Raw genomic sequence first — 26,303 nt, 5'->3', positions numbered from 1 at the left:
TGTTTTTTTCGCCTTTAATGCAACCTTCGATTTCTTTATTTTTTTAATTGTGGTATGACCTTTGATTTTATTCACCGGAAAAAGGTGAATTTATAGCCACTAGGTTACCTAAACATATAATTTTTTTAAGAAAAGATAAGCTATTCAAAACAACAAATTGAACATTTATACTCCTAGAGATGTCATCTTGAACTTGAAGTGTTCAAATTCAAATCGATACAATTAAAATCGCATATCAAAAATCATGAAAAAATAAATATTATTGGATGTATTTGTATGTCCTTTTGTAAAAATCATTCATATAACCTATAGGATAGAATTTTGATTGTCTTTTTCAAAACCGAACTAAATCGTATAAGAAAAAAACCGAGGTGCATTTTCTAAGGTTCTTTTCGTATGGTTATTAACTAAATTATTCATGATTTCCTCAAATTCATATTTTCAAAATTTGTTATATCAAATAAAAAAAATCAGCTAAGAACCATATAAAAAAACATCTAAGGAAACATACCTAGGTTTTGTCCATCGCGTAAATATATACTTTTTGGACAGATTATTCATTTTTTAATAGTATGATATATTAATGCATTAATCTAATATTTCTTGATTTTAAATTTTATTTTCAGAATATTATTAGCTTAGTTTAACCTCATATATTTCAAATATAATTGATAATTCTCATTTTGCTATATGATTATTTAATGATTTTCAAAACATTTATCTTTGATGAATTATTATATATAATGAAATAAGTGATTTAAAATTGTACCTATTATTTTTTGTTTGAAGAATGTGATTTAAAATTTTACCTATTGTCACGTTTATGTATTGCATGAAAATAAAATAATATCGCAATGTTTTCAAAGGATTTTTGGGACTTTTTGACCGTTCAAATGAGTGAAAAGGGACGAAAAAATAGATGGGACACTACTCTTTAACTATTCTTTTATGGGAGGCACAGCTCTTTGATTATTATTTTTATAATTTTTTATAGAGGAAATTTAAACACATTTTTTTAACGAGATTATTTAAACACATTGTCCACAGGAGAATACAATGGCAGCTGACAATTAATTAATATTTGTACAATCATTATGCGATAATTTGTAATTACAATATTCTTTTATTTTATTTTTATTGGTCAAAATCAATAGAGAAAGAGAAAAATAGAGTAAAAATATAATAAAAGTATGAGAAAAATAATTGTTCAAAAATTGTTACAAAATAGTTATACAAATATTATTTATCTGATTCTTTACTCAGCCGACCAAAGATAGCGTTTTCTTGGTGGTGTTCTACTGTTCTTATCCGTTTGGAGTGTTTGAATAACCACTGTCATCTCTAATGGATTGATCGATCACCTCTTGTGCTCCCATCAATATATTGTTGCTTATAAAGAAAATATCCCACGTTAAACGTCACCATTAGGTAGATCCACACATTCAGCATTTTTTTTTAGGGAGCATTCTTATATTTTCAGTCACACTAGAATTAAGCCACGGTAAAATAATGCTATTAGACATTAACAGGTCTATTTTGTTAAACATCTTGAACGTATATCATAAATCCTAATTGCATGTCATCATTCTGCATAAATCCTTATTTTATTTTCAATTACAACCAACTCTTGAAAACTCCCCCGGGCCTCCATTTAATCTATTTTAATTAAGTAAAATTAATTGCTTAATAGAAGCAACAATTCATGTGAAGGCGATTTTTATTTACTACTTTAGTACTTGTGTGATTTGCTGCACTTTTCAAATTGTTATTAGTATTAGTATCATTAAATCTTCATTTGTAATCGCATATATCTGATTATTCTAACCTGAGAGAGGGATAATTTCGCCATCCCTATATTAAGTAACTTCCACGATCATGACCTATCCTTGTAGTGTAGTTACATAGTTTAGAGCTAAGGATGAAAGGCCAAAGCAAAGAATAGGGAAATTAAGTCATTCATCTCGCGATTCAAGTCAGAAACTCAAGCCAAGAACATGCCAAATTACCCCAGTGAACAAACACCTCACTTGGAGAGTGAATGTGGTTTAAGTCCCACATGACTGAGTTGGCATAAACTTATTGGTGAAGACATGTCCATTTGTTTGGTTATCAATGCACTCGCCTGGTGAATTTTCAATTTTTCAAAATTGATAAATATAAGCCTTCATTATCATTTTTAACTATTTTGTATTTTGTTTAGTTTTAGAGACAGAAATATTAGGAGAGGGAAAAAGGTGTCCAAAAAAGGTTGAAACATTGGATACTTGTAGATCAAGTTGTTTGATGTAACATCTTGTTATTGTAAGTTATACAATTATGTGTAACTAATATCCCTGCATATTGAGATCAATTATGGGTAAATGGTTAGAAATCTAATGTAAATATATATATCCACAATATTATATTCCCGCACTTAATGTTTTTTCGACGTGCAATCTGAAATTGATCATTTGATTTAGGAAGTGCTAGACATAGACTTCTTATTTAAGGGATCTGGAATAGACAAATTTGTATGCTAGTCATGAGACATCGAGTTAGGTTTACAATCACACACACTTTCAAAAAATAATGTTATTCTATCAGCCAATTGAGCGAGACATCAGAAGTTAGAGGATAGAATAGATCTCAGCTTATCTGCGAGAGATCAATATGTACAGAGGGTGATAAGCAAATGCATAGTTGAATGTTATGTTGAATAAATAAGTTGAGTTTCATTTTGATTGTTGTCTGAATTATATTTAGGAAATCAGAGAAGTAATCAAAAATCCTATCTACAATGTGCTAAATATGATGTTCGTCGGGGGAAAGAGTTTGATCAATATCATAGCCATAAAGACTATTTTGAAATTATTGGAACTTTTGGTTGGTTTAAAGTTGAATTTTCACAAAAATCATTAAAAAAAAAAGGAAAGGAAAACTCCTTAATATAATATAGTGAAATTCTTCTCACCATTACTTATAATTATCATATGTGATTATTTATATGTGAAAGACAATAATTCTAATGCATATACGTATGATTGTTTTAGTAACATCATATATTCATCATATACATCAATCAAACACCTATAAATGCCTCTAGTGTATTTCCTTTATTTTCTTTGAGACCTAACATGAAGTAGTCTAAGTAATCATCATAATTGAATGACCGGTAATGAAGAGGATGCATTTTATCCTCCACCAATTCTTGTGGCACCTCAATTTCCACATCTTTCTTTGGGAGGGAAAATAATGCAAATGAATACCTTTCTTTATCTCCAAACATTGTCACTTTGTGTGCAGCTGCATGAAGTCTACAATTGCTCCATGCCTATCAACGTATAATCAATTATTATATATAAGCATGCATCCTATCTTTTAGTGAAAAACAAATGTGCATTCACAATAATGTTTTACAACTACATTATGTATGTATCGTCCTAAATCCAACTTCAACTCTTACGACAAGTTATAGTGAACCATATTGGAAAGCAAAAGTATGAATAAACATCTACATGAAATTTTTGCACCAATAGAACAAATAGAATATAAATCTAGTAGTACAAGAAATTAAATAAGAGCAATACATGCATGAAAGTACCTTGAGTGTGTCACCAACAATGACAACAAAGCCTCCCTTCGGTATGTTCAATCTAATCCATTGGTTTGTTTTAGTAAGAACCTCAAGACCTTGGACTTCATTTTGGCATAAAGTGGTTAAGGTATTTTTGTCAGTGTGAGATACCAAGGCAGTTTCACAATCTTTGTTGATTTCAGGAACTTTGTATTTCATCAATCGAAAACTACTACGGCACTTTAATTCTTCAATCGTTGAAGTGTATTGTTTTGGAAGACCATAACCATCTATAATCATCTTCAGAACGAGGGAATGTAATTCAAGCATCTTGGAACTCATGGTCTTCATTGTCTCACTATATATCATTACAAAAACCCACAACAAAATTAATGTGTCAATAGTGTTCAAAAAAAATTGTGAAAAGAAAAAGACTCTTTCTTATCCCCCACCTCACTATAATCATTTTGAGGAATCATGATGTTAATTAGTTCTTATAAAAAAAAATGGCTAAATAGATATAAATAGTATGATAAGGAAAGAAAAATAAATTAGTACCAGAAAGTTGTGTTTCCTTGAGGCCACATGAGATTAGTAAAAGCCATAGCATTATCTCCAAGAGAAGCATCATCAATCCCAAAGGTTTGAGATAGGGGAATTTTGGGATCATCACTATTGTAGCTACTAAAAGGTGTGGAGCTTATGTGTTTCCTCTTAATTTCTTCAGGTAAATCAAACAAGTCTTTCATTCCCATGAACATGTTTTCACATAAACTCTTTGGGATCTTATTCTTATCATACATTACAATGAAACAACCATGAATCTCACAAGCTTCTCTCACTTTTTTGCTCATTTTTTTCCACTCCTCACTCTCTTCTTGATCAACTACTCCTAAATCATACATGGAAAAATCTAGACATGGGATCATTTCACTCTCACTACCCATTTTTTCTTTATCTTGTTTTTTTTTCTTAAGTTATTTCTCTTGGTTATTATTTCACATGATTCTTCTCTATATATTTATAGTGACGTACTTGAGATTGATTTAGTTACAATAAAGCCAAGCTGCGGAAAAGCAGGACTAAAACTACTATATAGGGAAACAGATAGGGTCCCATCATATATATCTACATTTAATGGAAGGAAAAAAAATTGAGCTCACACATTTATTTAATGGGACATATATATCTATAATTAATTTTGTTAAATTTAAAATAAAAAATAAAAAAACATTACAAGCAAAGTTTGAATTATTATCTCAATTATGGTCATGCAATTGCAATTGTACAAAAACCTACGACTTGATCACATTGCGACTTCAAAAGTAAAACCATGTCAATATGAGAAAAAAACATGCATACTAAAAGAGTAGTTAATGGTAATGTAGTAGTTAGCATTTCCCAACTCTAATTAAAGTATCTAAAAAAAAATTACTTTTTTAATAATTATAGACCCGACATAGCAACCAACCCGCCTGGTTACCACCTTTGTTTTTTAGCGGGTCAGGCAAGACAAACTAACAAGCATTATCTGGTCTTAAATACAAGCAAAAATATTTTTTTTTTCCACTTTCATTGAATAATTGATGAATCCGTTTATATTATAAATTAGATACATCAATTATTTAATGAATCTAAAAAAAAAGTTTACTTATATTTGATATAGAAAAGAGTACAACTCATCACACAAAAAACAACGGGTTAAACGGACCGACACACAGGCACAATACATTTTAACATGCATCCAGCCAATAATGTACTAAACATTAAGTGTTTGCTTAGTCATACTATGTGTTTGATATGTTTACATTATGTGTATGTGTGTGTAAGCTAGTAGTAGTGCTTTAAATGTGCAAAGAACTATATAGGATGAGCGACTTCAGGAATTGAAATATTTAGAAGTTTGCAGAAAATAGTTATATATCATTCATGAGGAGTGAGGTATGGAGCAAGCCAGAAGGGTTCCACCCTGTAAAGTCGGATTATGTTCATGCATGCAAGCCATTTGTATATAGATACGTTATTAATTAAACGCGGTCTGTTAAGCATAATAAATGCTTCATACTACTAGTTTTCATTTATGGAGTACTTGACAGTGAATGCTTGGTTGGCGATTGCTACTATCTGTAACCATATAGTATTTTCCTTGCAAGCAAAGTATTTAGTTAATCGAAGATCTGATATTGTTAAGTTGGACATCAGAGTGTGTCACGGATGAACATTAAAATATTGTGTTTATCTTGTTGTGTTTCACACAACCACGAAATAAGACATAGTGTAACTTAAAGGCTAACGATGCAAACAAATGTAACATAAATAATCAATTAAAGGACTGCATACTTGATTTTGCCTTAAAAAAATTTAGTGTGAATAAATGAATATATTGATTTTATAAAAGAAATTTGACAGGGTAGTTCATCAACCATTATAAGAAAAAAGATGGGGTAGGATTTTCAATCCTACAAGTTACAACTATAGTTGTTTAGCCCTGCCCTGTTAAGATGGGTCGTGGAGGGGCGGGTTAGCCGGTTTGCCATTTCAGTTGTCTACAAAATAACCATAATTGGTAGGGTAAATATCTTACTGTGAGTATGGATATGGACACAAATAATTACCTGAAAATCATAGCGGTGAAAAATATGAACACGGTTATGGACAACTGTAAAGAAGAAGAGATTTATTTTCGGTAGCCATGAACATACAAATCTATAATTAAATATGTTTGACTTGGAGCAGTTATAGGATGAATAGTTTATGGGAAGTTTTTCTTATATGTGTAAGGGAAAATTACATTGAAAAAAATATATTGGTCTGTGGCGAGAGTCAACAATCCTAAAAGAAGTCTGCTGAAGCGTTGCATATGGTATCATAGTGCACATCATCTCCTAGTAAGATGTGGTGCATGGAGGAACCAAATGGGAAGTAGTGGGCATGTAGCGCATTAGGCTGATTAAGAGAGGAAAATAGTCGTCGATACACAAAGCATGTTCAATGAAAGAAAAAGAAAATCAATAATAATAAATAACAATACTAAATGTGATAGATGTGTTATGTTAAAAAAAAAATATAGTAATAATAACATTATGCTAGATCTTTCAAAACAAAACCAAAAAAACATTATGCTAGATATTTGACTGTGATAATCACGTTCATACCTAGCTACCCAAATATGCAGAAAAAGGTAATATTCTTTTCGTGGACCAAAAGAACATTTTACAAAAACAGCAATTTTTATATCGTTTGGAACTGTGATGTTACCAATATTATTCTCTTTCCAAATTCCATTAAGGGCTATGATTCCTATCTGGTTTGGTTTGTCTCAACCACAAGATTACTAAGTTACATAATAACTATATGATTGAATAAGGATAGCAATATGGTAGGATACTAACTAGTGTAAGTTGTAACACCTTTTTAGCATATAGTTATTATTTTTTTGCCTTGTCTTATACACGCAGTCACAATAATAAACGCATGCACATTTATTTTCTGATCAAGTGGTCCAAATTAACAGAACCATATGGTCATTTTCTTCATTTCCATTCACTAGTAGCTATTGTTATCTTTGATTTATGTGTTTATATAAGTGTACAAAAGAGGATCTAGAGAGTTGAAGGGTCGTAATCAAGATTATGGGGACCAGAAGTACATATGTGTAGTACTCTTCTTCTTCCAAAGTTATAATCAATATTTATTTTTCGTCTTTTTTCTTCTTAGACATATACTATCTGCTAATTTATATAACTAAAAATAGCAATCTATATATAATATAGATTCCGTGTACGGTGTGAACTGGTCAGTTATGGATATGTCCATTTAATTTTGTAAAGGACAAAAGAGAACAAAATTCAACATGCATGATTTACAATCTAATTGATTCGAAAGAATTCAAAATTTTAAACTGGTTATAATTGATCGTTTTAATTACATGCTATAATTGATCGTCCTTTTGATGGATCTATAGGATAATTAGAATTAGTACTTTTGAATGAGCAAACAAGAATGTTGATCTTTCGATCATTCATCTTTCAAATATGTGTTTTCTTTTAATTATTTTTTTGTATGATCAACTAAATAATTAATTTAAGAGAAAAAAATAATACACCGAATGATCAAACATTGTTATTAGTTTTTTTTTTAAAACAATCAATGTTAGTATTATGTTAAGAGTGGGTTTCGAACCCTCAAACTTCTTATCACTCTGCTAATGTTTATATCTAATGTTTTGTTACTAGTTTTTAAAAGAGTAGTATTTGATAATTGGGAGAAAAATAAAAATTTGCATAGAACTAATGTTGAGAATACATTTGAATTGATCATGTACACTCAAGTTCGATAGGTGACTAAAAGGGTTAATACATTTTTACCCCCCTGTAATATAGGCGAGTTCCGGTTTTCCCCCCTGTAAAAAAAATTCTTTCGATTCCAACCCTGAAATATGAAGATTCCGTCGAAAACACCCCTGGTCAAATCTGGCACACGCCAGGTGCTGATGTGGCGCGCCACGTCACCTTTTTTGATGACGTGGCACGCTGACTGTATAATTATTTTTATTTTTTATTTTTTTAATAGGGACACGTGGCATTTCCTATTTTTTAATAAAAAAATATTTTTTTAATAAAAAAAATATTTTTTTAATAATTAAAAAAATATTTTTTTAAGTTTTTTTTTAAAAAAAATTTTAAAAAAATAAAAAAAATGAAAAAAAATTCTGGAAAAAAATAAAAAAATACCGAAAATTTTTTAAAAAAATTGGAAAAATTAATAAAAATGAAAACAAAAATCTCAAAAATTTTAAAAATAAAAAGTAAAATCTGGAAAAATTAAAAAAATGATAACATTATGGAAAAAATTAATAAATTTTGAAAAATTCATATTTCCAGATTTTTTCAATACAGGAAAAATGAAAAAAAAAATCATATTTTTTTTCGGAAAGTACTTGTCATTCAACCGTATAACATGATTTATATACCGGTGTCAATCAATATACATTGTATCTTGTTATTCGGACATGATTTTTATAAATATGATTAATCTTCAAATTTTTGAAAATGATGAATCTTGAAATTTTTGAAAAAAGATTAATCATATTCAAATAGTAAAACAAATATAAATTATGTTTGACTCAAATACCATTGAAACTAGTAGACACTAACATAAAAAATGTTTTGAGCAGTTTGTATATTTTTCGAAAAAAATATGAATTATGTTTGACTCAATTACCATATTTTTTTTTATCTTTTTTTTTTTCGAAAATTTAGTTTTTGTAAATATGATTAATCTTTATTCAAAAATTTCAAGATTGGTCATTTTCAAAAATTTGAAGATTATTCATATTTATAAAAATCATGTCCGAATAACAGGATACAATGTATATTGATTGACACCGGTATATAAATCATGTTATACGGTTGAATGACAAGTACTTTCCGAAAAAAAATATGATTTTTTTTTCATTTTTCCGGTATTGAAAAAATCTGGAAATATGAATTTTTCAAAATTTATTAATTTTTTCCATAATGTTATCATTTTTTTAATTTTTCCAGATTTTACTTTTTATTTTTAAAATTTTCCAGATTTTTGTTTTCATTTTTATTAATTTTTCCAATTTTTTTAAAAAATTTTCGGTATTTTTTTAATTTTTTTCAGAATTTTTTTTCATTTTTTTTATTTGTTAAGAATTTTTTTCGTTTTTTTTATTTTTTTAAAAAAAAAATTTAAAAAAAACTTAAAAAAAAATATTTTTTAAATTATTAAAAAAATATTTTTTTTATTAAAAAAATATTTTTTTATTAAAAAATATGAAATGCCACGTGTCCCTATTAAAAAAATAAAAAATAAAAATAATTATACAGTCAGCGTGCCACGTCATCAAAAAAGGTGACGTGGCGCGCCACATCAGCACCTGGCGTGTGCCAGATTTGACCAGGGGTGTTTTCGACGGAATCTTCATATTTCAGGGTTGGAATCGAAAGAATCTTTTTTACAGGGGGGAAAATCGGAACTCGCCTATATTACAGGGGGGTAAAAATGTATTAACCCTGACTAAAATAACATTTTGTCAGTCCCGTAAGTGTAGCTTAGTTGGTAGCTACAAGGGATATTATATGCAGGGGTCGAGGTTCGAACCCCGAATTCCCCACTTCTCCACACATAATGTGTGTGAATCTAGCCACTAGGCTACCTGACAAAAAAAATAAAAAATAACATTTTGTCAAATTTATCTTATCTTTTGACCAAAGGATCATGTGCATTAATTAGATTTAATTTTGCTGACAAAAAAAATAAAAAATAACATTTTGTCAAATTTATCTTATCTTTTGACCAAAGGATCATGTGCATTAATTAGATTTAATTTTCATGAAATTGGACATGTGCCTTCATTAAGGAATATTCTAGTACTAAGTTCTTTATTTGCGCTACTAACATGTTTCACTATGCCAAAATAAATGGGCAAATGAAGATTTTGATTCCTAAAATGGTTTAATGAGTTTCTATTTATTGTATACTTAACCAACAAATATTTTGTTTCGTTAATCTCTCACGTGATCCTTCCTAGGATTTTTGGCTAAAAAACATTTTAAAAAAGTTATAATGACTAAAATAAATATCAAACTATTTTTTGGAGTTCAAAAAAATATTTTAACCCTTTGAGGTCAATTATTGACAAATAGGACCACAATGAAATTGGATCATCTCCTAACACATGTCTTTCCATCCTCTTAAACACAAAAGAACAAGGATATTACAAAGAGATATACAATCATAGAATGGATGGTGGAAATCAAGATAAAAATTGAGAGAGAAATATAAGTGATGAAAAGATTAATATAGTATTTGGGTGAAGGTAAGCCAAATTTGGCTGCAATTGCAATTGTGATGTTATTGCAAAGAATATTAACTTCAAATAGAAATAGCTGACTTTGTGACTCCATACAAATTTTGATTTCATTATCAATGCATAGTTTAAAAAAATAATGGTATATACTTTACTTAGGGTCGGATAATGTTAAAATTTCTATCTACCAATTTAATCTTTATTGTTTGCTTCTTCTATAGTCCATTTCCCTTCTTTAAAGTACAAGGTAAGAAATAACATGATGTATGTTGTTATTAAATCATGCAACCTTCTAAATATCCTTATACAAGTAGATTTGAATCATAAAATAAAAATCAATAGAAGTCATAAACAAATTTCTCAAAACATGCTTCAATTTGAGATAAGCGGGAAAAAGGTACAGAATAATATTATATTGTCCAATTTGAGGATACAAAAACATGAATCTCCAAAGTAAACAAGAATGGTGATAATGTTACAAAGGTTATAATCTATTGTTACATAGAAAAAAGAGGGTGGTTGGTGGATGAAGCAAAAATCAAAAACATAAAAGGGGAATGGAATTACATGCATGTTATGATCAACACTTGTATAAAAAACAACATTGTATTGTACAACAATGGTACACCGGCCAGGTTAAGGTCACTTCCAGAGCTTGACAAACCTGTCATGACTGGCAGAAGCAACCAAACCGTTTACAGTTGAAACGGCCAGTGCAGCAATAAGACCGTCGTGAGCAGACAGAGTCATCGTCTTGTTCTCGGTCATGTTCCACAGCTCCAATGACTGCAGATCATAGTAGAAATGGTGTTATTTGTGTTAATGTTTCAAAAGTAAATACATGTTATTTGGTGAAAAAATCCATTCTAATAATTATAGCTAAAAATCAAATCAAGTTCACTCAAAATCCAACCAAATAGAGTAGATTTCTGAACACAATTTATACAGAAAAGGATTTCAAGATCAAAGTGGTTCCTATATTATAAGTTTTACCTATAAATCAATACCCAAAAAATTGTGAATCCAAACATACTCAAAAGGAAAAGAAAAAAAAAACAAGGAAATGTAGACTTGCCTGATAACAGCCAATGACCAACAGTGAAGAATACGTTGGATGGAAAACGCACGAGTGAAATTTATTTCCATTACAGCTAAGCTCATGAACACATTCCCCTTCACTCCCGGATCCAAGAGTCCAAACCCTGACAGAGTCCTCACTGACAGATGCCAGGAACTCTCCAGAAGGATCCCAACAAACAGAATGTATTGACTTTGTGTGACCCTGCAATTCATAGGAACATATTCAGAATAGTAAAATCAGCATGTTCCCAAGAAGAGTATGAAAAAAACTACATAAAAAACTACATAACATCACAGTTGAAGTGACCAATACAAAATATCCAGGCAACATAGTTGTTCAGTAATGCATATATAACACTGCCAGAAGTGTTTGATTCTTATTAAAAGTATGAGTAGTTTTTCTTTTCATAGACCTGAGTCAAAATACTATAAATTATGGCCAAATGAGTAACCTTAACCTACATGGAACTATACATGTTTTTACGTTACAGCTATAGATATTTATAAAACAAGGATAGAACAAATAGAAGAGATCAAATTACACCGGTGTAACATCTGGATAGTGTTGCACCACTCTGCATATTTTACAAATCTCACTATTTGATTGATAGTTTATATCATATAGATAATCAATGTAAATTCTAAGTAAATCTAAAATCATTTGAAATGTCATTGAGGTGCGTCAAAATCAATGTTTGCAAATAATGAAGGGAAAAATTAGCTTTAACAGACATGATATATAGTGAACTGTATGAGTGCAATATGTTATTCTTCCACCGGTACCCACCATAAAACATCTTGTAATAAGCTATTATCTTACTAACTTAAGAATTACCTAGACACGAGTGGGATCTTTACCTTAAATCAATTTACTTAAATTGGTTTCTGATGTTAACCAGATAGGATGGAAAATGTTCCAGACTTGAGACGAAATGCATACTTCATTGAAAGATTTTATCCTAAATCCAACAAAAAGACTAAGATTCCTATTTGAACCAACCTTTAGAGAATATCGGCATGCTTGTGTCTCAACATCAAGTATAGAGACAACGTTCTCTGCAGCTGCAGCAAGGAATCTCCCTAGCCGAGGTTGAAATCTCATCTGTGCCATGCCACCCTAATTAGTGAAAAAAAATATAAATTGTCAGTTGAATACTCTTTCACCTCAATACGCAACTACTAAACCATACAACTGTGAATGAAGTGAGATAATACTAAAATGCTACCTTTGACACTCTAGCACAACTGCCATTGTTAATACTCCAATATCTTATCTCGCCATCACAATCACAAGAGCAGATAAGGTCATCTTTATTAGGATGAAAGTCTAGTGACATAACAGCTGCAGAATGCCCAGTGAAGGTACGAAGCGAATACCCAGGCTGCATTGGTAATTACAAATAAGCATTAAGCATATGTAGAATAACAAAAAAGAAAAGGAAAAAAAACAATCCATCAAAATTTATATATAGGAAAACAAACTATCATAATCATTAGCAACTTACGACCGAACATCAACTATGCCTGTGATAATATAAAGAACGTTCCCAAACCTTAAATAAACCTAAATGAATGAACCTAGCAATCAAAAGTTTGTGCATAGATCAAACGATCTAGGACATTCTAATTCATGATGCAGTTGAACATACATGTTGATCACAATAAAATATCCATAAACTTCTATTATCTACAGCTACTTTCAACAAGGCATATTTTTATAACTGCAGATGAGCCACATTTCAAAGGCGGGAAAAGACTATAATTGTGGACTGCACAGTCAAGTTACTTCAAATATAGATTTAGAATATGCAGAAACCATTTATCTGTACAAGATTCGATGAAAACAGACAAAATCAACTAACATTGTCAACATCCCAAACCCGGACAGTTTTGTCGTATGAAGATGTTGCAAGACGAGGCATGCTTGGACTGAAACGGACATCAGTGATTAAAAGTGAATGTTCTTCAAGAGTAGCTTTCTGCTTTAGAGAATCTGTGTACCATAAAACAACCTGCATTGTGAAACAAAGGAAATGTCACAATCTATGTATAAACAGAATAAATGATACAAAAGTTCTGGATTTTGTTTTGCAATTTTCAAGCAGGTCAATTACACATGTTCAGTGCAAATTTTTAGAAATCAATTAAACAGAGAAAGCATTAAAACATGCTTTTCCAGAGCAATGAACAAACCTTTTTGTCATGACCACCACTTGCAAGCAATTTTCCGTCGGATGAGAAATGGCTACAAACAACTTTATTTGTGCTTGCACGAACCGAATTTACTTCAGAAAATGTGAAACCTAGAAATAAAGCAAACTCATGCTATCAGTTTCAAAATCAATTATGAATCTCCTTTTTATGAAAGTCAACAAATTAAAAGCAACATTACATCTTCAAAAACAAAAGATTATAGCCCTTTCTAACTGATACCACTAAGAATATTGTTCATGTAGAACGGTTGGGAGAAAATTGTGTCTATGCTATATGGTAATATTATTCGGGGGGGCAAGGTAGCTAGAAGGGGTTCCCTCAACAAAAGTTGAGGGGTTCATTGGCCAGCTTAGCTTTGCTCCTTAGATGTTTTCGTTTTTTTATTGTTTGTGTAATCCTTTTATGTTGCCAATCCCCCTAGTGGAAAAAGGCTTCATTTGTTGTCGTTGATGTATTTTCCTTTTACGCCAACACTGATTCCTTTCCTTATCAAAATATTACATGAATAAAGAAGCGAATCAGCATCCTGATTGCTAGCGAACAATCAGTAATCATCATAATAGAAGTTGAATCTAAATTTTAGTTTAATCAGCTAAAATTCTACCATTCTTCTTCAAGCTTGAGCTTACTAAACTTTTGGCTTGTTATATAAACCCAGCCAAAGCTAGTAAAACAGACGCAGCTAAAGAACTCAGCACCATCGAAGAAATGAGACAAAGCAGATCCAACCAGGAAAACATCACCAAAACAAGGCAAAAACGCAACCAAACAGGAGAAGATGCTATTGATTGTAGATATATTGTATTATTGTATACTCCCTCCGTCCCAATTTATTTGACCTCTTGGCTCATTTCACACAGATTAAGAAAAATGTATAAATAAAGGGGAAAGTGGAATATATTGTATTGGGAATGATAAAAGTAGTATTATTTAGTGTTATTTTGTATTGGGAATGATGAAAGTTGTATTGAAAATTGAAATGGGTCAGTTATTTTGGGACACTTTTTTTTAGAAAATGGGTCAGTTATTCCGGGACGGAGGGAGTATTTATTATGCAGCTACTTTTTTCAATTATTAGGTTATCATAGTTCTCTAGCTGGTGATAGGGACTTGGGTATTATGGGGAGTGTCAATTCCCACATCGATGAGTATGGGATGTTCGGTGGAATATTTAAGGGCCTTGGTTCCTCCCCCTTCAATAATTATTGTTTATAACATTTTATATAATCTTGATTGATAGTTGAATTCAAATTCCATTATTTATGCAGTTTATTACATTTAAATTTATTTTGAGCCAAGCCCATAACTAAACTATAAGTTTTTTTGGTCAAACCTAAGTCTTCAAGTAGCATTTTTTGTGTAAAAAAATTCACAAGCTGCAGCTCCAGCGAGCCAATCCCAATATTAAATAACCCCGAGTATTACTTGCCTACTGTTTATAAATTTTACAAGCCACTGCCGCCGCCAGGGACCAAATCTTCATCACTCCATCTTTGTTTCTGCAATCTCCGTCGCTGCATCTTTTATCACGTCTTTTCTGCATCTTCTTTGTCGCGAAAGTTTTTTTTGTAGAGTACCTAGCCGCACCGAGCCATACCAGAGATGATCAAGTGCGGGAAAAAAAAAAGGTATGTCCTCAGTTCTTGCTTTACGCGAACCCATATCCGATATGTATCCAGTATGGGTACTCCTCCATTTCTGTCGTACCCATGCTTCAGAGTTAGATACTTATCAATTGGTATCAGATCTGGTTGTCGGTGGCTCGGAAAGGGCTGTCTACAGAGGGGGCTAACCCGAAAAGATGAATAAAGCGTTGTAGAGAGCAGACGTATGGACGTCGGCTCTCAAGTCCCACGTCAAGTAGTATGGGATACTCGGTGGAGCATTTAAGTGGTTTTGTTCTTCCACCACCCACCCCCCCTTGATAACTAGCTTTTAAGTGAGGGTTCCAAAAGTGCTTAAATACTTATCAGTTCGTATCATAGCTCTCTAGTTTGTTCCTCATTTTCATCTTTTGTTTCACTCGTCTTTAATAGGGTTTCAGCTGTTGAGAGAGTTACTCATTGTCTACTCATCTGGTGACAATCCGAAGAAAAGCATGCCACCGTCAGCCTCAAGATGAAGGACCAATAAGAACATGAATGGTCTTATGTGTAACACAAGTTATGAAGATAAATTGAAGCTGTGTACAAATATATATCTACAACAGTATAACACAACTCCTACATTCAACACATCACAATCAGCCATTCAGAAAGAAACTTCTAATGAGGTAAATTTAACATGTATATATACCGGAAAAATTTATATGCAAATGTAATGGCAAAAAAAATTATGATAGATAAAATTTGGTGTTTACTGCACCTTTGCTTACATCCATACGTCCAACTGGATCTCTAGGGTCTGTATCATCATGCGATAAAAAAGACTCAACATTGTCATCGAGAGATCCGTCCTCTACAAAGCGGTCCACATCTGCCTGCAATTCAATATCCTTATCATCCCACTGCCAAAATGGAATGGCAATGAGTCTACATGCAAGGAACTTATTATTCCTTCCATTAATTGAAATCAGATGGAAGAGTCACTCACCAATTGGTTTGAAGGTGAGGTAAGAGTTCCGGTGCCATCAGTGCTAAACATCATTAATGGCTTAGAAGAACTACCATTATGAGGTAAAGAAGGCATTGATATCACATCACCAGGCGTATGAGTTGAGCCTGAGGGAGTTGAGGGTGCTGAACTCGGAGATGGTCCTGCTGTATTCGCCGTTCCTGAGCTATTGGCAGGACCAGAAGAAGATACAGGCTGCTTTCTCTTTCTTCCAGGCTGGCTTTTGGAAACCTTGAGTTCATTCAGAACAAAAATAATGTTAGAAACCCATTTCAGACTTTACATTATTTTACAAGTCATAAAATATTTAATGGTACACACTGCCCAATGATTCCTTAAGATAAACGAAACCAAGAAATCATACATGGCTCAATTGCACGCACGGAATAGAAGTCACAAATAAAGGACTGACCTGATCATTTCCTCTAAAGGAGTTTGACATGCTACCATCTCCGGTGACACTGCCACCACCTCCCCCTACTTTATTATCTTGCTGATGCATGTTATGATTTGCAGACTGAGATTGCTGATTTGAAAGAGAATGCTGTTGTTGAAGTTGCTGCTGTTGTGGATTGGCATTCTGCTGTTGTTGATGTTGTAACTGAGCAAGTTTCAACTACATAAATACAAACTTTTCAACTCATAAAACATTTTGACTCTTAAGGATTTTTTAAAAAGGGCAATTTGATGAAAAAATGCAAGATCTGAATTATTATGAAAAGATAGATTGTGAGAACAATTACCTTCATTAGCATATCTGTATCCCCACGAGGAAATGGAGGACCACCTGCTTGAAGGGGCGATCCAACATTTGATACAACATCACCAACAGGATTTGAAAGGCCATCCTTACCTACGCCCATATTTCGAGTATTCAGTAGCATTCTGAGTCTTCTACTATCATCACTGGCAGAAGGTGATGCCAGGTTTTGCTGAGCTAACATAAGTTGTTGCTGATGTTGTTGTGTCAACATTGGAAGTTGATGAAAAGGCTGTGGACTTTGTATGAAAGGTTTTTGTTGCTGGAGTAAACCAGAACGAAGTTGATCCAAACCCTATTATGGAAAGGAAAATGTTAAATAGTGATACTTCATAACTCAATTGTTTAGTTTCATCATTTATTAGATACAAATATTGGGAAGACCCAAGTCCCACATTGAGAGTAAATAAGGCCTGAAAAGAATATAAAAAGAGGGGTGACACCCCTCACCTTACAAGCCAATTTTGTAAGGATGATTTAGACCCAATATAAAATGGTATCAGAACTTATTCATTCGGATCACCCACCAAATTATCGATGCACCAAGTTCAATAGCACTAGGCGTGATGGCATGTATTGAGAAAAATCTAAGTTCTACATTTATAAGGAGCAGAACCCCTCACTTACAAGTGTAGTAATGATGAGTTAGGCCCAATATAAAAACCTAATAACAGAGAACTTAATATGATAATTGCTAGACTCTTCAGATAATAGGCCACCATTTCAATCAGACAAGGGAGGTTTGGTAAGGTTAACAGATACAAGCATAGGAGGGCTACTTCATCCACTTGATAATAGCCAAGGGAAGGAAACAGTTAGGGTAAAGACCATAGATTCCCTTCCTATGTACAACAAAAAATCAAGTGATAAAAGCTGCATCCTATCTCACTCCAAAAGACTCCAGCACACAATCACTTTGAAGAATGGTATTTATATTGGCAATAATGATCAAGTTTAGGAAAACATAATGTTAACCAACAGCAATAGTTAAATTAATATTAAAATAAAAGGTTTACTCACTGTGAGTGGCCACCCTTTCAGAGTCAAATTGTTGCCACCTTGATTTGATCCTGGAACAAACAAAAGTATCCTGTTAACTTAATCTGTGAGCACAGATAATCACAAAACTTCATAACGCCTTCGCATTATATCCCAAAATATCCCCACGCAATAAGGTAATGAATAAATTACATAGAATGAAATACTATAGCATGCTTGCGAACCAGTTTTTGCAGTAATAACACAATCTAGTTACATTAGAATAATAACTCAATGAAAGATTACCAGGAATTGCCATCAATGATCCTTCGGGACCCGCAGCTCTGGGATTCAATACAGGATTGATCTCAGTTTTTATATCCTGATTCCAAGTGGCAAGTCAGGAAAACCAGCAAATAGGACATATAGTAAGAGTAAAGTGAACACTTTTTATGATAGTGTACCGGAGTAGACCCTGGTAGTTGCTGACTACGAGCTTGAACTTGTGGAGACATCGCACCAGCAGCACCATGCAAAACTTGCCTGAAATCAAGAAATTCGGTGTTGATACAGTCAATATCCATTGCTATAAAGAATAACACATGCTAAGAGAAATAGAAAATTGAACAGGCATTGTAGTTGTGGTGTCAGCATAGCTGGGATGTCAATTATCATAGTGATGCTTCGGGGTATCAATTTTAGTTAAAAAGCTATCAAAATTATAAAAAAAATTAAATAAAACTTTATTCTTTAAGGTCATGGAAGGAGCGGACCAATTTCAAATAATTGCCGAACATTAAGCACTCGGCCTCCCCTCCAAAGAGAACTATCTGACTGTTATAGCGGGTTAACATGCAAAATCTTCTTTTAGTTCACATTGATGAAGTAAGCATCAAATTTTACTATTTCAGTGATCGCGAAAATAGTGGTCGGTTCAAATTCTGCTACGCAATAGTTCTATAGCATAGTTATAGCTGCTATTTGACAACATTTCGTATTAAATAAACATATCGCAACACAGTTGCAATTTGCTTAAATTCCGCAGCGCTATACTACCTTCTGTTTTGGGGCATAAATCATGCTAATTTAAAACCGAAAAAAGAAAAATCAATAAAGGCCAAGTTCTAAAGAAAATTACCCTGACGGCTGGCCAGTAGCTGCAGAAGACTTCAGTATTGAAGCATGATTTGGATCCAAGAGTTGGTCTCCAAATCTTTGCTGTACGGAATAACATAAGATAGCTATGAATATATATATCATAAGATTAATAACTCATCTTATATTTACACAACCGGAACACCCCTGTACCTTCATTGCAGCATCTTCCAAAGAATCCCTTTGAAGGGGAAGTTTTAACCTTTCCTCATACATCTTTGTTGCTATAGCATTTGCAGTGCTAGGGTTTCCAACTAATCCATTTGCACCACCACCATTCAAGAGATGAGCCCTATCCCTACCCTGTTGTTGCTGTTGCTGTTGCTGTTGCTGTTGTTGCTGCTGATGTTGCGGCTGCTGCTGCTGCTGTTGCTGTTGTTGCTGTTGTTGCTGTTGCTGCTGTTGCTGCTGGTGTTGCCTCTGTAACAGCATCTGTTGCATCTGCATCTGATGTTGTTGTTGCTGCTGCTGCTGTTGATGTGGTGATTGCTGAGGTTGTGGCTGCTGCTGCTGTTGCTGCTGCTGCTCCCTGGCCTTAATTAACTGAGTCTGCAAAAGGAGTTTTACAAACCGAAAAACTTCAAGCGCGGCAAATATACTGAGTAAAATATAAAAATATCTATATCTGACTAAAATAGTTACCCAAATTGAAATTTCTTATTCCTGAGCAAAAACAAAAGGTACATAATTTATGCAATTTAACAAAGCATGGAAAGTAGGCTTTTATACAACATTGCATGTTTGACACCAAAGCTAGCATGGAGTGGCTTTGCAAAAATATAAAAACAAATCGGTACACTAAAATAAAGACAAAAGATCAAAAGTAATATAAACTGTCATCATAAATTTGAGACACGTTAAGTAACAAAGTGACCAACTTCTCCTTTTTTTTTTCCTAGCTTTGCATTCAAAGTTACCATGCCATTGTAGTTTTACATGACAACGCAAAAACAATTTTCTCTGCAATTTATGATTTAATCAGTAAAAGTGAGGACATCATAAACCACTAAATAGTCATAATCACAAGTAGACAAATAATCACTTTTGCAAATATGATTCATTCTACAATCCTGTCCAATAAAAATTTATTGTTAACTTTATTAATAATCAGAAGAAATTCAATAATTAACTTCATTCTACAATCCTGTCCAATAAAAATTGATTATTAAGAAATGATTCCAACTTCCCCTAACAGCTAAACAACGCATAGAAACGACAAATCGAATAATTTGAAAGTTAAGATGCGCAATTTGGAAGCTACGACACGTCAAATATACAAGATTCCTTATTCCTTATATAATAATACACGAATAGATACAGCGAAAAAGGTAACCAACTTCCTTATTTGATTCCGTGTTTTATTCGCTGAACTTCTAGTGCAATCACGCAACTCAGATTCAACAGACTAGAAGTAATCTAAATACGGAAAAGAACGTGGTTTTTACAACCAACCTCGATATAAGACGCGGCAACTTCCGAATGCTTCTCGTTCGTCCTGGCAATGAATATGTCCCAGAAAACCGACCACCACTCGAACAAAAATCCTCCCGGAGCGTCAATAGCTGCAATCCAACATCACCATTACAAAAACAAACAAAAAAATCCAAATTAATAAAATGAACAAAACAAACATTATTTGCTTCTAGGTTATAACTCACCAACAGGATCAGAAGACACTTTCCCTTCAGCTTGAAAAGCCTGAGCAGAAGCTTTCAAATCCCTCTTCACAAGGTAATCATGGATGTAAACATCCAACCTGAAATATCACAACACAAGCAAGCAAAAGTTACAAAATCAAATTCAACTTTGAGAACCAAAGCTTAGATCTTTACATCAAGTATATCACATAAACATCAATATCAACAACCCTAATGCAAGAAACAAACATTTCAACAACCAAATGTAACAATTTCATTCAATCTAAATAAAAAAAAAAAAAACCCTTTTACTTGCATAATCTAAAAAACCCTAACATACCCATCAAAATATCTTCACACATTCATAAAGAAACAACACATATAGAACCAGAAACAATGATGAAATAAACCAACCCCAAATCATTAAAGCATACAAAATCATAACCTAAATCATCAAAAAACAAAATTTAGCATGAATTAAAAACCCATTTTTAAAAACTGAAAAAAATATATAAAACTGAAGAACACAGGAAAACTTACATCTTATCAGCCTCCCAGTTAGTCTGAGACATGCTGAAAGAAAGAGAGGAAATTGAAGGGTATTGAAGAAATGAAAGAGGTTGATGAGTTTTTCTAATGGAAGTGAGAAGTAACAGTTACAAAAGAGAGGCACAGAAACATGAACCCAGAGGAGAAAAGAAAGAGGAATTTGAGGAAGAAAAAAAAAAAAATCGAAATGGAATGAAACAGAAACGATTCTTGTAAGACTTAAGACACGGTAAGAAAAAACATTGGCAAAATGTGTTTTTATATGGTCAATCTTGACACGTGAGACTGATATTTTGTTTACAACACTTCTTTGTAGATCAACTTAGTTGTTGTTGTCCTTGATTTTTGTAGTAATAAATGTTTTTTTACTCGGTTTTTTATCTAAAATTAACTTTAGTTTCACCGTTTTTTTGAAGGACAGACTCTGATCATTATTAATATTGTAGATTCATTCAATTAATAATGTATATAGTCTTTATTATATACTACATACATCACTTAATGAATGAATATAAAATGTTAATTTTTACTTATATTAGTGATCAGAGGGTGTAGTTTACTAGTTTGAACAATTTCGTGGATGGATAAAAATTGGGAGATTTAAACTACATTTAAGTATATTTCTTATATATTTTATATTATGAACAAATAAAAAAAAACTTTCTTATTTCTTATTGTATTAAACTAAAGTATTTATTTTCAAAATGTACTTTAGGGTTTTCAATTATAAATTATTAATCAATATGTTTGTATTATTATATGTAGTTGACAGGGTTTGGGAAACGTTTCTCGTGGTCTACGATAATGTTTAAAGGTTGTTCAAATTTTGACAACAGTCGACAATTTTTTATTTAAGTAGAAGTTCACGGTCATCTCTATGATATAACAAACTAACGTAATTAAGTAAATGTAAATATAATATAAAAAAGTATTTTTAATCATTATATATATATATATATATATATATATATATATATATATATAAGTTGTTAAATAATAGTCTAACTACTTAATTAAATATTTCATTATATATAAAATATGTTTTAGTCAACCAAACTTTTTAACAGTATGAATTAGTGTATTATAAAAAATTGTATTTTGTCAAACAAGATAGAAAAATTGTATTTTGTCAAAAAAAAAAAAAAGATAGAAAAATTGTATATCAAGTAGATACGTTAAATTCTAACTTTTTTGACAAAAACGTTAAATTCTAACTTAACAAATATTATTGATGTGAGAAGAAGAAAAAATAAAGGTTTTTTAGTAGAAGAAATAAAATTATAAAATTTTAGGTATGATATTTGATGTATAATTTAGTGAGAGGAAGAGAGAGTAGAAGATATGAGTTTATTTTTTTCTTTTCTAGTTTGGTTGGATAGAATATTAGAAGAGGAAAAAATAATTATTATTAAAAAGCAATAATGATGTTAAAGTAAAAAATAATCATATGGTATGAATTTCGTTTTCTATAATTTAATTAATTTTGATATTTTATTTTAATAATTCATTTCAGCTAATTTTTTAATTTACTATAACTAAATGAATAAGTCTTTCGATAACCAAAAAATAAGAGTCTCTTTCAATAACGGAAATATTGAAAATAGACCGTATGAATTTACTATAGGTTTTTTTTAAACTATGGAGGCTATACTTTTTTCATGGGATACACTTATTTTTAATCTTTCACTTTCTTACTTTTTTTTCCTACCAAGAGTGAAGTTCTATCTACAATCTCTTTTCCACCGCTCTATTTTTTTTTTTTTTTACAAAATTTCCACCGCTCTATTTAGTTTGTTATTTTTAAGATCATGAATTCAACTTATTTTTGACATGCGTACAAGTCGGCATTATGTTTATAATAAGGGTTTTGTTAAGGAATCCAAAAATAGAATTTTCTGTCTTGGAACTATAAACTGTCACTTTTCATCAAGTAATAATTACATTATTTTTTAACAAAAACTTACTTCTTTTGGTGCTTAACCAATGCCCCGGGGGCACTGTTTAACATCCTCCTTATAATAATATATTTGGAAGGATCAGTGGCTTAATGGTTTACCATTAGAAAATACTTATAGTGGTTTGTTTGAGTTACCAGAGAATAAGTTAGCTACGGTCGTAGATATGTTTTTGTTGGGGTGAGAGGTTAATGGTGAGGCGTGAAAGTGGCGTAGGCGGCTGTTTGCGTGGGTGGATGGGTTGGTGAGAGATTGTGTGGGGAGATTGTCTGCTATTGTTTTGCAGGTTAGAGTGGGTGATAGGTGGGAGTGGAAACTTCACTCTTCACACATCTATACAATCCAATCAACCTATAATTACTTAATTGCAGCTGATATTGTTTCCAATGAAGGCTTTGATCATGTGTTGTGGCTCAAAGAGGTTCCGTTAAAGGGGAATAATTTTGTGTGGCGTTTGTTTCTAAATCGACTACAACGAAAGACAATTTATGTAGGTGACATGTCTTGGAAGAAACCCAATCTTTTTGTTCGACATCTTGTGGTGGGATAGAAGACAGAGACCATTTATTTTTCTAGTGTGATTTTTATGGTCATCGTTGGCTTTCGATCTCAGGTTGGTTAAACGTCTCAACGGTTCTCCGTGGGAATCTTCTAGCTCATTCTATTCAGTTTGGGGTCTTGGTGGTTGTTCTAAGAAATCTTGACTAGCTTTTAGTATTATTTGAATTTTGGTGCTTTTTATTATTTGGAATGATCGTAACATAAGGACGTAACATCTTTTTTCCTAGAAGAAAATGTTAAACTCCAAACTTACTAGTGATTGAAGCTATACTTCATTCTTTTTGACTTTGACTATCCTTCTTGAAGACTAAGCTCCAAACTTATGCAATATTGTTTTCGGTTGTTTTTCTTTGTGTTGTGTAGCTAAGACAGTTGTATTGTATTACTGAACTTTAGTTTCCTGCGGCACTTTTTGTGCTTGATGGGCTACCTCGTTTTTAATATATTTCTCTTAGTTTCTTAAAAAAATATATTTGTTCTTTTTAAGATATTATATTAAAATGACAAAATCAATATAAAAAACACAAAATATACCAATTTTAGAGATAATGCGTAAATAATTTTAAAATGGTAATTTTGTCAACAGCAAAAACAAAAATAAACGAATAAAAACGAACGGAGGTAGTAAGATAAAGCAAGGATTATAAAAGGGATTAATATCAGGTTCATGCCTTTTATGGATATTTATTATAGGATATGATATTATTGTATAAATATTTATAAACTAGTATTATAACAGTGATAAAAAAACTAGTATTATAATGATATTATAGGATATGATACATACATTGTTTTTTTTAATATAGTTTGTATGCATTGAATGTAAATATCAACTAAGTCTTTAACCACGCCACATGTTTTTTCCTTATCAAAATGAAATCAATTGTTAGGGTAAGGCGGAATGATAGATTCTTTATTGTAAGAAGATTGGATTATCGCGTAACCAATATGCATTCGGTTGTGCCTTTGGAATGGAAAATGGTGAATGTGTATTGTTGTTGGAATGAAAAAGATGATGGGGAAGTTTTCAAGAGATAGCAAATTGCGTGGGTTGAAATTGTCAACCGAGTCATTGTTTTTTATGATTTTTTAATTATTTATTTTTATACAAAATGGGGTCCAACAATTCCATTTTTTAACATTTACAATTTGTTTTTTACTTATTAATAAAATAATTGAATTAAAATTAAAATTTGAATCAAAATTAAGTGAAGATTAAAAATATAAATTTATGGGTCAAATATAGGTTGCTTATTGTAATCATCATTGGAGTAAACTTGATTGAGGTTGCTTAAATGCAATGTGGCAATTTGGACTCACAAAAAGTAAGTTAAGCAACCAAAATTAGTTCTATGTCCTAAGACAATGTCGGTAAAAATTTGGTGAAATTTAAAAGCATACGCCAATTGAAAAGAAATTTGTCGAAACTAATGAAAGCCTGATCAATTCAATTTTTTGGAACATAAATTATGGATCTACGAACACATTGGAACAAAAGTAAATTGTGGATCTATTTAACTCATGTAATAGTAGAGGTTTTGACATTTTATGGTACATTGTGAAAAGTAATTTTTTTTAGTTAACAAATTAATCTCGCCTAATTGGATTAACTATCACTTACTGTTGTTATAGTTACTATTATATAAAAAGCACCACCAAAAAAAGTTACTAGTAAAAAAAAACTAATTTCATTGGAAATTTTACCCTATACTGCAACACATGTACTTTCACCCCTACAATTCTTCAAAAATTTCAATTTTACCCTTTTTTGCTATTTCACTTATAATATTTCCCATTCAGTATGAGTTCACCCCCGCATCCCATTTTCTTTCATATAAAACGTTTTCGAATTTTTTCCGGATCATTCATCTTTACTTTTCCATAATGCTTACTGGAAAGTTCCACAAAACCTTTCAAAAAATATTAAACAGAAACCATATATCTAAGTATTTCGGTGTCCATTTTTTGATGAAAAGTATTTTGTTCTTATTTTAGAAAAATCTGTCAGAGAATTAATAAAAAAGAGAGACAATAGAATTAAGAGAAATGCTAGGGTCACACCCTCTAACACTCTCTTTGACACACTCCAATAAGAATTTGCCATATGACACACTCTTTTTATTTCATTAACCAGCTACCGGTTCTTCAAGTTGTTACACTTAAAAAAAAACACTATATTTTGCTTCCGTCGTACCCACTATTTTTTGCTTCGTGTACAGGACCTTGAAAACCCATGTCAACGGTGAAAGGTGTTGTAACAATAGGTGTTGTGGTTTTGATTGAATGCCAATTCGGTGACGGCAACATTGTAATTGGGAAGACGAAGCACTTATTCGTTAGATTCAGCACCATGACTCCAGTTACCTGCTTCCACCCTCATGACCAGATTCAGCGCCACCTATCTTTCTTT

The 26,303-nt window shown here is 31.9% G+C and overlaps 2 protein-coding genes across 5 annotated transcripts; both read right to left on the bottom strand.

The window, feature by feature from the left end:
• Positions 1 to 2,921: 2,921 nt before the first annotated feature.
• Positions 2,922 to 5,358, bottom strand: LOC146952595 (putative 2-oxoglutarate-dependent dioxygenase AOP1). The gene is made up of 3 exons (XM_085703576.1): positions 4,112 to 5,358; positions 3,581 to 3,911; positions 2,922 to 3,310 (listed from the first exon to the last, which is right to left on the bottom strand). Exons 1-3 carry the CDS (start codon positions 4,498 to 4,500, stop codon positions 3,059 to 3,061), a joined length of 972 nt encoding a protein of 323 aa, XP_085559702.1. The 5' UTR covers positions 4,501 to 5,358; the 3' UTR covers positions 2,922 to 3,058.
• Positions 5,359 to 10,747: 5,389 nt separating this feature from the next.
• LOC146952594 (transcriptional corepressor LEUNIG-like) lies at positions 10,748 to 21,608 on the bottom strand. Of its 4 annotated transcripts, none has more exons than XM_085703667.1 (18): positions 21,369 to 21,608; positions 20,850 to 20,947; positions 20,644 to 20,753; positions 19,345 to 19,740; positions 19,175 to 19,254; positions 18,501 to 18,579; positions 18,343 to 18,418; positions 18,079 to 18,128; positions 17,042 to 17,353; positions 16,711 to 16,914; positions 16,278 to 16,529; positions 16,050 to 16,191; positions 13,665 to 13,774; positions 13,334 to 13,483; positions 12,698 to 12,853; positions 12,472 to 12,588; positions 11,467 to 11,673; positions 10,748 to 11,177 (listed from the first exon to the last, which is right to left on the bottom strand). In XM_085703667.1, exons 1-18 carry the CDS (start codon positions 21,398 to 21,400, stop codon positions 11,034 to 11,036), a joined length of 2,715 nt encoding a protein of 904 aa, XP_085559793.1. In that variant the 5' UTR covers positions 21,401 to 21,608; the 3' UTR covers positions 10,748 to 11,033. The 4 variants fall into 4 exon arrangements, with proteins under 4 accessions (XP_085559793.1, XP_085559803.1, XP_085559797.1 ...); XM_085703677.1 differs by having other exon boundaries at positions 16,050 to 16,164; XM_085703671.1 differs by having other exon boundaries at positions 16,711 to 16,899.
• Between the last annotated feature and the right edge of the window lie 4,695 nt (positions 21,609 to 26,303).

Source organism: Medicago sativa, chromosome 1 (genome assembly GCF_051527215.1).
Source record: "Medicago sativa cultivar Bolivia chromosome 1, Bolivia_mono, whole genome shotgun sequence".
In the NCBI taxonomy this organism is placed as follows: Eukaryota; Viridiplantae; Streptophyta; class Magnoliopsida; order Fabales; family Fabaceae; genus Medicago; species Medicago sativa.
Note: the sequence above shows the minus strand (reverse complement) of the source record. Positions and strands in the feature narration are given on the sequence as shown.